The sequence below is a fragment of the Canis lupus genome, chromosome 26 (assembly GCF_048164855.1).
Source record: "Canis lupus baileyi chromosome 26, mCanLup2.hap1, whole genome shotgun sequence".
NCBI classification, from domain to species: domain Eukaryota; kingdom Metazoa; phylum Chordata; class Mammalia; order Carnivora; family Canidae; genus Canis; species Canis lupus.
The window spans coordinates 27,849,862-27,864,650 of NC_132863.1; the positions used below are offsets into that span (position 1 = coordinate 27,849,862).

Consider the following 14,789-nt stretch of genomic DNA (forward strand, 5'->3'; position numbering starts at 1 on the left):
AAGTATACCAAATAAATACATATACAAAATATTTATATATGTATAAACACTTCTAGAATGTTCATTTTTAGGGAGATGATATAGCTAGGCTAAGAATGGTCTTTAGATTTTTTTTTTAAGTCTTGTTTTTCTTTTTAAGATTATATTTATTTGCAGAGAGAGAGAGAGCGCATGCGAGAGAGTGAGTGCATGCACGAGCAGGGGGAAGAGGCAGAGGCAGGGAGCCTGCTTCGGGGTTCCATCTCATGACCCCTGAGATCATGACCTGAGCTGACAGTAGACCCTCAACTGAACATGTTATGGAGACTACCATGTGGCCCGAAAACCTGAAATATTTATAGAAAAAGTTTGCCAATCTCGGCTCAAGGAGGACCTTTTCTTTTTTATGTCTTATTCTTCTGTATTATGTGACTTCTTTTTTCCCCTGCAGGGAGCCTGACTCAGGACTCAATCCCAGGACCTCGAGATCACGACCTGAACTGAAGGCAGATGCTTAACCGCTGAGCCACCCAGGTGTCCCTACTTTTACTTTATTTTAAGTAGGTTCCATGCCTGAAGTGGAGACCAATGTGGGGCTTGAATTCACAACTCTGAGGTAAGACCTGAGCTGAGATCAAGAGTTGGACAGTTAATCGACTGAGTCACTCGGGCACCCCAGATGATACATATTTTTTTTTTATTTTTTTGATACATATTTTTTAAAGGATAAGGGAACATTTAACCACATCGATTAAACCAAACTCATTAAATCATAGGGATTCCTTCACTCTCCCAAGCCACTCCATGTCAGTCCCTTGGTAGAGACATTATGGATTTATAAATGGGTGAAAGAAGCAAACTTTGAGAGAGATAAAAAAGAGACACTCTCCAGAAGGGGTGTTGGATGAGTCACACCAAGAAAAGCAGCATATTGTGCTGAAGTTGGAGGGACAAAGCTCAATGGCTTACAGCAACAGCCACATAGGCCATCTTCTCATGGGTGGGCTCATTATGGCATTTCTGCAGCTTCCTCAGGAGTCTCCACAGAATCCAGGTGGTGCTGGGCAGTTCCACTTCCAGAGTTCTCCACAACTCAGCCAGATGCCTAGAAATCCCAAAGAACAGAAGGGTTCAGGAGAATGGCTTATCCTAAGCCCACACCAACCACAACCTTTCTAGAATCTGAAACCCGGGGATCCCTGGGTGGTGCAGCGGTTTAGCGCCTGCCTTTGGCCCAGGGCGCGATCTTGGAGACCCGGGATCGAATCCCACATCGGGCTCCCGGCGCATGGAGCCTGCTTCTCCCTCTGCCTGTGTCTCTGCCTCTCTCTCTTTCTGTGACTATCATACATAAATAAAAAAAAAAAAAATTGAATCTGAAACCCAATCTGTAAGTGGTTTTCCTCTCTGTTCAGTTCTTCAGGGTATCAAAAGACTTACTATCTAATTTCATTACAATTACTCTCAGGGTTTTATAATCTCAAGTTCTATGCTTCATCATGGACTTCAGGAAAAATTAGTCCTAATTTACCTTTTTAGTCTCACAACTTCCCTGTCACATGCCTGTGCTTTGGCTACCTGAGACCATTTGCCTTTACCAAACTAAAAATGGACTTTTTTTTTTTTAAAAAAAGAAGGTTTTATTTATTTGAGAGAGGGGTGGGGCATAAGCAGGAGGAGCTACAGGTAAAGGGAGAAGCAAACTCCCCGCTGGGTAGGGAGCCAGATGTGGGACTCAATCCCAGGACCCCGGGATCATGACCCGAGCCAAAGGCAGATATTTAATCGACTGAGCCACCCAGGCACCCCTAACAATGGACTCTGACAGCTCTATACCTTTCCTTATTTCCTGAACCTGGAAGGCCCTTTCCAACTGGTCCGCTCCCATGCCCATCAACACTCTTCCAGGTCTGGCTCCAATGTTATCTCTTCTGTGAAGCTTTTGCTGCTGCTTTACCATGTCTCTCATGAGAATTCTCATAACACTTTCAAAGTTTCTTTTTTTATTATATTTTTTTCAGAGTTTTCCTGGATAGAGGTTGCCTCAATCTTAAATGTACTACTTTCAGTTTTCTGTATGTGTCTATCTGATGGGTGGCTTTTCTTTCATGAATCCCTCAAGGTCTAGCACAATGCCAGGCTCACAGAAGGCATTCAGAGACAGATTTATTCAATCCAGTCTACGGTCCTCAAATTTTGGACAAGTCCAAGCCCAGAAATAAAGCTTTGATTCTCCTTAGAAGAGATCTCTTCTTGAAGAAAGACAGTGTGTAATAACTTTTCTTCTATCATTGACTCAAAGGTAGGGCCTGAGTGTTATATAAACCCTGTAGAGGAGTACTATGGGGGGAAGAATGGGAGTTACTCATGGTTTTAATCCATTTTCTTATTTTCAGGATCTACCTAGGTATCCTTACTAGAGCAAATGTGGTCTTCCAACTGTCTATATCAGAATCACTCTAAAAAATGAGAAGCTTAAGGACTATTCCAACATTTCACTCTCAACTCTAATAATTCTAATCTGTGAATAAAACAAAGTAAGGTCTTCAAGGACTCCTAAAGGGAAGGTCAGAAACATAATGTGAAATGCTGAAAAGGCTCATAGCTGCGGAAGTGGATTGTAGAAAATTATTTCTGGAAAGAACACAGTTGTAATTGTGCTGGGAATGCATTTGAATTAGGAAAACATACACGTTAGCCTATAAGCCAATGGTTTAGAAAACTTTTTTTTAAAGATTTTACTTATTTATTTATGAGAGACAGAGAGAGAGAGAGGCAGAGACAAAGGCAGAGGGAGAAGCAGGCTCTATGCAGGGAGCCCGATGTGGGACTCAATCCTGGGACTCCAGGATTACACCCTGAGCTGAAGGCCAGTGCTTAACCACTGAGCCACCCAGGCATCCCTGGTTTAAAAAATTTAGTGTGAAAAAAATCATGTGGAGAGTTTGTTAAAAATATGGAACAGGTTCTACCTCCAGTGATACAGATTCTGTAGGTGTGACATGGTTTTTGTTTGTCCATTATCCCTTTGGGAATGGGTATTCATCAACCTGTTTCATATCTTCCTTGTGTTTTGTTTTACTATTACTTTTGTCTAGAATGCCCTTTTCACTGTCTCATCTTCTACTTGGCTAACTGACACTAAATACTCAGCTTGGGACAGCCCTTCTTTTAGAAATCCTTCCCCAATCTTTCATCTAATTAAGTCACCTTCTACGAGCTTCCATACAACTCTCTTATTTTGCTTTGGAATCTTATTATATACCTGTATCTGCTTCCAGAATGTGTGCTGCTCCAGGGGAGGGTCCATGTCCTGTCCCTTATTTCCCCAGGCAAACAGCACCTTGCAAATGGCAGATGCTTTGAGAAACTCTTAAGAACAATCACCCCAACTGGCATGTAAACCAGCTAACAGACTTCAGGTAAATGACCAAAAATATAATAAAAATGAAGTCTCCTGACTATGCCATTTCCATTTCTAGGAGATTCCACAATTCTCATATGATCTAAAGCAGTAGGCTCTCAAAGTCATCCAAGAGTTAGAACAAATACAAACAATAAATAATGCTAAAGTTATACTTTAAAATAACTGAGTATATTTCTAAGTATATTTAATATTTTGTACTAAATCATATATTTCATATAAGGATCTAGTATAGATAAGCTGAAGCAAGTAGTAAAGATTAACAGTAACATATTAGAGAAACATAAAAAAGAATATTTTATTTTATTGTAATTAACTTATTTTAAATATTTTATCTTTAGGTAATCTCTACACCCAATGTGAAGCTTGAACTTACAACCCTGAGATCAAGAGTTGCATACTCTACCGACTGAGTCAGTAAGATGCCCAAAAGAATATTTATTTATTTATTTTTAAAGGTATTTTTATTTATTTATTTATCTATCTATCTATTTATTTGTTTATTTATTTATGATAGTCACAGAGAGAGAGAGAGAGAGAGGCAGAGACACAGGCAGAGGGAGAAGCAGGCTCCATGCACCGGGAGCCCGACGTGGGATTCGATCCCAGGTCTCCAGGATCGGGCCCTGAGCCAAAGGCAGGCGCTAAACTGCTGCGCCACCCAGGGATCCCCCAAAAGAATATTTAAAAAGAAAAAAGATATATATATATATATTTATATACACACACATATATATGTATATATAAACTCATTTTTTTCTTTGGATGAGTAAAAATCTTTATTTGATTTAGTGGTAGAGCATCTAAATTCAACTTAAACCAATCAAAATCAGCAAAAATAAAATAAAATAAAATAAAATTTCAGCACTACACCAAGACACTGTGAGAACCATTCACTGAAAGCAGTTTTCAAACAGTTTAAGGCTAAGATACAATAACTACCCAGAATCACAACATATAAAGCAGACAAAAAGACATGCCACTCTGGAGCATCTGGTTGTCTCAGTTGCAACTCAATCTTGGGATCATGAGTTTGAGCTCCATGTTGGGAGTACAGCTTACATTAAAAAAAGAAAAAAAGAAAGATGTCAATCTGATTGAAGGGAGTAGAGGCCTAGAACCTTCTCCTAGTGCCTCACTGCCTTCCTCAGAAGAGATTTCCTGGAACTTCCAGGGTGCCTCCAACTCTAAAAGCCACAAATCTAAAAAAAGCATGGTGGATGAGCCACTCAGACAACCCTATATTTTCTTAAAATTTTCTTTTATACCTTTTATTTTCATCCAGAATCCAATCAGGTTCACATATTGCATTTGGTTAAATCTCTTCAGTGTCTTTTTACGTAGAATAATGTGCCAGCACATTTTTTCTTTCATGACATTAGCTTTTTTTTTTTTTTTTTTGACATTAGCTTTTTTGAAGAGTTCAGTCCAACTGACTTATAAAATGTTTTTTATTCTGGATTTGTTGGATTGTTTCCTTATGTTTATGTATTATATTCTGACTTATATTGCAAGTATCTGACTATATCTTATCTATTCTACAAGAATATCATTAGATTTTTGAGAACAATCATGTTCCACAATATGGGGGGCTGTGTCACATACCCCAGTTTAATTCAGAGGCTGTACCAGGTTCTGTTACCTGTCATATGGTACTGGATGACACAGAAGGTGGCCAATCACTATATCTGTGTACTTAGGCCTGGAGATAAACAGACTCACAGTATTTATGATTTGTCGTCGGACTCTAGGCTGGCTGATTATGGATAGGCGGGCACAGATAACTCCCATAATTTCTGGCACCTGAAGAAGGAAAACAAATCATTAAGACCTTAATCCTGTGGGACAAAGATGGTTACTGAGGATACTGTGGCTATTTCTGAAAGGTCCTGGGGACGACAAGAATGCTTAGTATTTAGAAAAAGTTTATCATAACTATTTAAGGGGCACCTGGGTTGGTTGAGTGTCCCGCTCTTGGTTTTGGCTTGGGTCATGATCTCATGGGTAGTGAGATCAAGCCCCACATTGGGCTTCATGCTCATCATGGAGTCTGCTTCAGATTCTCTCTCCCAGGGGCACGTGGGTGGCTCAAGGGTTGAGTATCTACCTTTGGCTCAGGTTGTGATCCCGGGGTCCTGGATCGAGTCCCATATTGGACTCCCTGCGGGGAACCTGCTTCTTCCTCTGCCTGTGTCTCTGCGTTTCTCTGTCTGTCATGAATAAATAAATAAAATCTTTAAAAACAAAAAAGACTCTCTCCCTTTGCTCCTCCCTCCAGTCTCTTTTTCTCTCAAACAAAAAAACCTACTTAAAATATATCTGAGTGTATGTAGGTGTATATAAAATTATTCAAAAGAACTTAATACAAAGATATTAATAATGTGAACTTGAATTATAGAATATTAATTTTTCCTTACATATTTAAAAAATTTCTCCTGAAAGGGGAACCCTATTGCGCTGTTGGTAGGAATGCAAGCTGGTGCAGCCACTCTGGAAAACAGTGTGGAGGTTCCTCAAAAACTTGAAAATAGAGCTACCCTATGACCCAGCAATTGCATTACTGGGTATTTACCTCACAGATACAGATGTAGGGAAACGACAGGACACCTGCATCCCAATGTTCATAGCAGCAATGTTCATAATAGCCAAACTGTGGAAGGATCCACGATGCCCTTCAACAGATGAATGCATAAAGAAGATGCGGTGTGTGTACATGTACACACACACACACTGGAATATTACTCAGCCTTCAAAAATGATAAATACCTACCATTTACATCGATGTGGATGGAACTGGAGGGTATTATGCTGCGTGAAATAAGTCAGTCAGAGAAAGACAATTATCATATAGTTTCACTCATATGTGGAATATAAGAAATAATGAAAGGGACCATAAGGGAAGGAGGGGAACTGAGTGACAAAAAATTAGAGACTCCTAACTCTGGGAAACAAAGGGTTGCAGAAGGGGAAGTGGGTAGAGGGATGGGGTAAGTGGGTGATGGGCATTAAGGAGCACACATGATGAGATGAGCATTGGGTGTCATACTATATGTTGGCAAATTGAATTTAAATAAAATAAGGTAAAACTTCTCGATGACTATGTATTGATTTTTATTTAAAGATTTTATTTGAGAGAGAGCAAGAGACAGATCAGAGGGGAGGGACAAAGGCAGAGGCAGAAGGAGAAGCAGACTCCCTGCTAGGCAGGGAGCCCAATGCTGGGGCTTGATCCCAGGACCCCAGGATCATATGATCTGAGCCAAAGTCAGACGCTTAACCAACTGAGCTACTCAGGTGCTCCTATGTATTGATTTTATAATAACCAAACTAGTAAAAGTGTTACAAAGAAGTTGGGATTTTGTTCTACTCTGACTCTGAGAATGCTAGAGTTCATACTTGCCTTCCACCCAAAGTTTCCTTTGCCTTCCATACTCAGGTAAAGGAAACAGGGACAATTGGGCTTTGGTCCATTTTTCTGCTTGGCCCATTAAGCCCACTCATAGACTCAGGGCTTTAAGTCTCTGTGGAAATGTCATCTTCTCAGAGAGGCAGTCCTCAACACCGTTGTAACAAAATGGTCATTATGCCCAGTTGCCAGAAGCTGGCTTAAGCTGGCATGTGATGTAATTTTAGCATTATGAAACATGGGGGTAAAATGTACTGGAGGCTTTTGGGAAACACTTTCCCCCCGATTCAAGGGACAAAAAGGAAGGCAACATTTCTTCTTTGCTGGATATAATCTTATTTGCTCATCAAGTCTGAAACTGCTGTGAGCACCTTATGACTACATGAACAGGTACAGTGGCAGATGGAAAAGCCCCTGGCTCTTTCATAACACTGTGGAGTTGCTGAACCAATCCTAGAGAATATGTTGCTTCCAGACTTCTTAAACTAGAAGAGAAACTCTTAATTTATAAAGATTTATTTATTTGAGATGGAGGGGGTGGCGCATGTGCAGAGGTGGGAAAGGAGCAGAGGAACAGGGAGAGAATCTCAAGTAGACTTCATGCTGAGCACAGAGCCTGATGTGGGGCTCAATCTCATGACCCTGAGATCACAACCTGAGCTGAAACTAAGAGTCTGATGCTTAACCTACTTGTACCACCGAGGCACCCCAAAGATAGCACTTTAAACTTAAATTATGCATAAGCTTCTCAGAGTGGTGGTTTTTACAGCTGAAATCATCCAACTGATAGAAGGGCCCATCTCACTATGTTCTCATCACATTGTTTTTTTTTTTTTTTCCATCTTTGTTATTTTAGTAAGTTACAGGTGGGTTTTCATCATTTTAAAATTAAATTTTGAGATGCCTGCATAGCTCAGCGGTTGAGCACCTGACTTCAGCCCGGGGTGTGATCTTGGGGTCCCGGGATCGAGTCCCGCATTCGGCTCCCAGCATGGAGCCTGCTTCTCTCATTGCTTATGTCTCTGCCTCTCTCTCTGTGTCTCTCATGAATAAATAAATAAAATCTTTAAAATAAATAAATAAAATTAATTTTTATTTTTATCAAAGTACAGTATGTATCAATTTAAAAAGTCCAGTGGTATTCCAAGCTCTCTCCTGCATAGTCTCCAAATATGCTCTCCAGGGACTACTATTTTCAGCCCTTTTATCTCTTTCAGTATGTCCTATAATATTTCTAGGTGATACAATTATATTGTTATTTCTTGATGTGTCAACTTTAGAAACATTTAAATAAAATCTGTTGATTTTAAGCTTACTAAGTTAAGTTGGCCTCCTTCAAAGATTGCTTATGGCTTGATTTTTTTAAAGTTTTATATCTTTAATTAACCTGGATGGGGATCTAAATTGAAGTTACCATTCTCATAGGTGCTAATTATATCTTCCTTCCAAACTATACTGTTTTGGAAAATATGGAGCACACCTTGGATTTTAAAACTATCCATCTCTAGTTGCATATTCAATGACTGTTTATTTTTTTAAAGTTTTTTATTTTTTAAAGATTTATTCATTTATTTATTTAATGATAGACATAGAGAGAGAGAGGTAGAGACACAGGTGGAGGGAGAAGCAGGCTCCATGTCGGAAGCCTGACGTGGGACTTGATCCCGGGACTCCAGGATCATGCCCTGGGCCGAAGGCAGGCGCTAAACCACTGAGCCACCCAGGGATCCCCATCGATGACTGTTTATTACATGCTTATTGAATGGAAGTCTCACAGACTCATGGGCTCGGGGCCCCTTCAGTTGTTACTCTCTGCTGAACGGGAGCAGCAGAAGACACCGCAGCAGGTACAGGAGGGGAGGGGTTTTGCTGATATTTCAAACCCAGGAAACTGAGCCTTTTACCTTCTCAAATCGGGACTCTGCATTTTTCACCATCGTTATCAGCAATTCTCCTGCTGATTTCTGGGTGCAGGGATGTTTCAGATTTTCCAGGCCATCCAATGTAGTCATTACGAACTGGAAGAGCTCATTTGAATTGAGAAAAGCTTCGAAGATCTGAAATGATTCAGGGAAGATGAATTTTCAAGAGACTTAGTATGATAGAACCTTGAATAAGGAATATTATTTCAATTTTATGTTAATCAGAGAGACCTACAAATATGTACAAGGCTGTTTTTTCAGTCTTCTTTACAAAAGTGAAAAGCTAGAAGCAACCCAAATGCCCACTACAGTCTTTGTGTGGCTTTTTACAGTTCTGATTTTTAGAAAGAGTTGTTTTTGTTTGTTTGTTTGTTTGTTTGTTTGTTTTTTTACTGAGATCCTCAGAAAGAGTCACACTTTTATAGGAACAGAACTAAAGGAAAGGCTTTAGTGCTATACAGCTCAAAGGGTCCCAGGCATAGCTAAATTACTTTGGCTGGCGACAATATATTAAAAGAATTATGCTACCTAGAGCAATTTATACATTCAATGCAATCCCTATCAAAATACCAACAACTTATTTCACAGAGCTGGAACAAATAATCCTAAAATTTATATGGAACCAGAAAAGACCCTGAATAGCCAAAGGAATGCTGAAAAAGAAAACCAAAACTGGTGGCATCACAATTCTAGATGTCAAGCTTTATCACAAAGCTGAAATCATCAGCTGGCACAAAAACGGACATATAGATCAATGGAATAGAACAGAGAACTCAGAAATGGACCCTCAACTCTGTGGTCAGCTAATCTTCGACCGAGCAGGAAAGAATGTCCAATGGAAAAAAGACAATCTCTTCCACAAATGAGGTTGGGAAAATTGGATAACCACATGCAGAAGAATGAAACTGGACCATTTTTTCAAACCATACACAAAAATAGACTCAAAATGGATGAAAGACCTAAATGTGAGATAGGAATCCATCACAATCCTAGAGGACGATCACAGGCAGCAACCTCTGTGACCTTGGCCAAGCAACTTCTTGCTAATCACATCTCCAAAGGCAAGGGAAACAAGGGCAAAAATGAACTACTGGGACTTTATCAAGATAAAAAGCTCCTGCACAGCAAAGGAAACAGTCGACAAAACCAAAATGCAACCTACAGAATGGGAGAAGATATTTGCAAATGACATACCAGATAAAGAGCTAGTACCCAAAATCTATAAAGAACTTATTAAACTCAAAACCCAAAGAACAAATAATCCAATCAAGAAATGGGCAGAAAACACGAGCATACATTTCTTCAAAGAAGACACACAAATGGCCAACAGATACATGAAAAAGTGCTCCTTATCACTTAGCATTAGGGAAATACAAATCAAAACCACATGGGACGGGACGCCTGGGTGGCTCAGCAGTTGGGTGTCTGCCTTTGGCTCAGGGAGTGATCCTGGGTCCTGGGATCGAGTCCTGCATCAGGCTCCCTGTGTGGAGCCTGCTTCTCCCTCTGCTTGTGTGTCTGCCTCTCTTTCTGTGTTTCTCATGAATAGACAGATAAAATTTTTAAACAACAACAACAAATCAAAACCACAATGAGATACCACCTCACACCAGTCAGAATGGCTAAAATTAACAAGTCAGGAAATGATAGATGTTGGTGAGGAAGCAGAGAAAGGGGAACCATCTTACACTGTTGGTAGGAATGCAAGCTAGTACAGCCACTCTGGAAAACAGTATGGAGGTTTCTCAAAAACTTGAAAATAGAGCTACTCTACAACCTAGCAACTGCACTACTGGGTATTTATCCTACAGATACAAATGTAGTGATCTTATGGGGCACCTGCACCCCAATGTTTATAGCAACAATGCCAAATATAGACAAACTATGGAAAGAGTCCAGATGTCCATCAACAAATGAATGGATAAAGAAAATGTGGTATATATCCAACAGAATACTACTCAGCCATCAAAAAAATGAAATCTTGCCATTTGCAACCATGTCGATGGAACTAGAGTGTATTATGCTAAGCAAAATGAGCCAATCAGAAAGAGACAATTATATGGTCTCACTCATATGTGGAATTTAAGAAACAAAACAAAGGACCATAGGGGAAGAGAGGAAAAAATAAAACAAGACAAAATCAGAGAGGGAGACAAACCATAATAGACTCTTAATCATAGGAAACAAACTGAGGGTTGCTAGAGGGGAAGAGGGTGGAGGAATGGGGTAACTGGGTGATGATAAACATTAAGGAGGGCATGTGATATGATTAGGACTGGGTATTATATAAGACTAATGAATCACTGACCTCTACCTGTGAAACCAATAACACATTATATTTTATTTAATTGAATTTAAATAAAAATTTAAAAAATAATAAAAATATAAGAATAAAAGCATGTTTCATTTTGCTTCTCATTGTACTCGGCAGCGTATAAAGTCTTTCACATGATTATAACAGGTATAATTCACTGGGCACTTACTATATGACAGGCACTAAGCAGAACATTTTTCATACAATATCTCATTTAACTCTTACAACCCAATTTTTACAGATACTCTGTACAGATGAGGAAACAGATGCATAGAGAATTTAAACTGCCTGACACTTTAGACCCCTGTGGGTTTTCTTTTTTCCTCTATCCCCTAACAGAGTACTGCATACCTAGTTGAATCTTAAAATAGTTGTTGCATAATGAATACATATATTAATTTAAAAGCGTATGGCCTGTTGGGTCAACTACAGCCTCTGGCAGCTCTGTTTTGGACAAGAGTTTACATTTGCAAGAGGCTGGCTAAGGTTAGCAGAGCAATCAATGGGAACAGAGCTTATCTGAAGACCAGTGATACTGGTCCCACTGCCAGGTTGACCTAAGCCACTTAACTAATAGGGCAAGGTGTCTAAGAGTCACAACCACAGTGCCTCATCTCCAAACTATGGAAAGTTTAGAGAGCAAATTCTCTGGGCAATCTTGTATGTTTAGTTTTATAAGAAATTTTAAGAACTTTTCCCAAAGTAGTTTTACCATTTTACTTTGTCATGACAATATGTATGAGACTTCTGGTTATTTCCTATCCTCTCCAACATTTCAAGTTGTCTTTATAATTTTAGCCATTCTGATTACCTGGGCAATTTTGAAGGGACAACTATAGAACTGTTTAATACTGTAGAGTTCTAGGAGCTCTTGACACTTTTTCATTGCTCTTCTCAAGTTTGGGTGATTTTTCTTGTCATAAATGGTACCTGAGAAGAAAACATGAAATATTAATACTTTCTGGCTTATTTCCTTTTTCTTGATTTTGCAAGTCTGATCAATCCCCAGGTTGAAGTGAATCCTAAGAACTCATCCTTCTTATCTTTCTCACTTAGATCAAAGTGTCTGGGGGGTGGAGAGTGTGTTAATCTGAAGGCTGATTTGTTTCCCTTCTGTTGTCAGACAATATATTAAAAAGGCTGAAAGAAAAAGAAAAGAGCTTTTTGTAAGAGCAGAGCTTTTGAGTGATTTGGGAGACAACTATCCCAAACCATTTACTACTGGTGAGGACTTTTAAGGGGTCTCCTTATGAAGCTTAGGTCCCCATAAAAAATCATACAATTATGCAGTATCTGATAATGCCGATACCAGAACTCTTTCTGTGTCTAGTTTTGCTGATTATTGAGTCTGCCAATACTCCCTCATAGTGCTTTGTTTCTATGTTGCATTGTGACTCATGTTTGTTGGAGATTTATTTATGGGAAGTCCTTGAGTGCTTGGTTGAGGACACTGTCTCTCCAACTGGCAAATAAATTCTTTGGGGAAGGTACTTGTCTTGTTTACCAATGTACCCCTAGATCAGGAAGTGCTTCATAGATACTTGTTTAATGAATAATCAGTTGTATTTCCTTGGCTATATGTCTTGGTAGACATTCCTCATACTCAGAGCTACCCAGAGATGTGATTATAGTTTTGGGAACCATAGAGCTTCCTTACCCTTGGGATGAAAAAGCCCAGACAGGGCAACTACTTGGTGGAGGTAGAGTAGACTGAGACTCAAAGGCTTGGTGAGGAGGACATAGAGCTAGATATTCTTCTAAAGCCTCTTGTACCTGGGAGGCCAATGATCCATTCTTTGATCACAATGGCCCCTTTTCTATTTTTCAAACTCCTTAAGTCTATACCTCCTGTTTCCTCTGCCCAATATGCTCTTCTTACATCTTCACCTGGCTAATGTTTCTTATTTTTCAGTTTATCTTCAGAGAGGCCCTTTCTGAACCTCACCGCTAGATGCGATTCTTTCTCATGGCCCCTGCAATTCTCCTTTAGCACTTATCTTTGTTTATAATAACAGTTTTTTTATTGATTCTTTGTTTGATTCTCCCACTAGACTACGTGCTATGTAAGGACTGGACCTCTTGTGTTCTGGTTACTGTCAGATCCCGAGTAAGCACTCAGAAAATATATGTGGGATAAATATGTAAGTGAAGGCCCATATGATGTCAAGAGCTTCCTTCACTTCTGGCCAAACTAATCCAGTTTGTCCACAGGACCACATGTTTAGCTCCTTCAACTCGACAGCCATGCAGATGGCTGACACTGATGGGTCTGATCCAGTGTTCTGATTCTGATGATTAAGTCAATGTTGCTTCATCTCCGTCTGTGGACTATGTACCTCTCTGTTGCTAAACTACCGTAAAAAGTTTTTCTGGAGTGTATGGAATGAGGGCACAAAGAGGATTGGTGCTTGCACTGTGCTGGAGGATTGATTCAGGGAGTGGCTGCCTTCAGCAGCGCCTTACACTTCAGCCTCAAGGTGACATGCAGCAGGCAGTGCATGCCCTCTGCGGCCTCCTCAGCTACCTCTGTCACTGAGTCCCCACACAGCAGTGCCATCAGAGCCACGAAGTGCCCAAGCCTTTGGAATCTCAGTGGAAGCTGGTTAGGAAGAAAAAGAAAAATACCATTAGCATAACAGGTACATTTTATGCCTTAGAGTTATTGAGAAGTAATTCCACTTCTATCCCCTACTCAGGAAAGTGCAAGAGTCACATTCAGCCCTTGGATCTCTCTTTTTTTTTAATGAAGAAATTTATTTTTTTTAAGATTTTATTTATATATTTGAGAGAGAGTGAGAAAGAGCATGAGCGGGGGGGGGGGGTTGGGGGGAGAAGGAGAGCCAGATTCCCCACGGAGCAGGGTGCCCAATGTGGGACTCGATCCCAGGACCATGGGATAAGGACCTGGGCTGAAAGCAGACACTTAACTGACTGAGCCACCCAGGTGCCCCTAGCCCTTGGATCTCTTTAGGTTAAACATTTAACATGTGTAGTTATACTATGTCCATCAGATGGTATTAAATAGGACAAATCCTAACCTAAATCAGCAATCTGAAAAATGAAAAAGCTTTATATATAAAGATATTCATTCTAGTACTATTTTTAAAAACCACATGTTGGAAATAATTGCCCAATAGTAAAGAGAACTATGGTACAACCACTCTATGAATATAACCATTAGGAATCAAGTATTGTAGGAATTTGTGATAAGGTGGGAAAATGTGCTGGTCTGCTAAGTGAGAAAGTTGGATGCAAAGTTGAGCTGCACCATTTAATACAATTTTAAAAACTTGTTTATTGATATTTTGCCTTATTATAAAAAATAGGTGGCAAAAACCATACCAGAAAAATAATATATTTCAAAATAAATAGTGAAAAAAGTAAATTAACAAAGACAGCTGTGGAATGTCTTTTGTTTACTGATATAACTACTCATCCAGTCAACAAATACTGAGTGTCACTTATGTACCAGGAATTGGTTATGAGTATGACATTTATGGCTAGGGTACTATGACTGGCACTGGGGATACAAGCTGTGAACAAAAAGATAACATCCTTGTTCATGGAGGTGACATTCTACTTAGAGGAAAACAAAATAACAAAGAAGGAAAATTTATTATGTATTAAATGGTGATAAATGCTGTGGTGAAAAAAAAAGCACGGAAAAAAGACAGGAACTGCTGTTTTAGAGTGATGAGGGAAGACCTCACTTATGTTGAGATGAGGGATTGAGCCACATAGATA

General features: G+C 39.6%; 1 protein-coding gene across 19 annotated transcripts in view; it reads right to left on the minus strand.

Moving 5' to 3' along the window:
• MROH8 (maestro heat like repeat family member 8) overlaps nucleotides 1-14,789 on the minus strand; it is a 58,990-nt gene that overhangs the window by 19,170 nt on the left and 25,031 nt on the right. For all 19 annotated transcript variants that reach the window (XR_012018552.1, XR_012018553.1, XM_072800946.1 and 16 more), the window contains 5 exons: nucleotides 13,509-13,644; nucleotides 11,857-11,975; nucleotides 8,714-8,866; nucleotides 5,046-5,206; nucleotides 949-1,084 (listed from right to left, as the gene is read on the minus strand). Coding sequence is in view for 17 of the 19 variants with exons in the window: in XM_072800946.1 (XP_072657047.1) it covers nucleotides 949-1,084; nucleotides 5,046-5,206; nucleotides 8,714-8,866; nucleotides 11,857-11,975; nucleotides 13,509-13,644 (705 nt within the window). In the remaining 2 variants the exon portion in view is untranslated. The remainder of the gene's footprint in view (nucleotides 1-948; nucleotides 1,085-5,045; nucleotides 5,207-8,713; nucleotides 8,867-11,856; nucleotides 11,976-13,508; nucleotides 13,645-14,789) is intronic.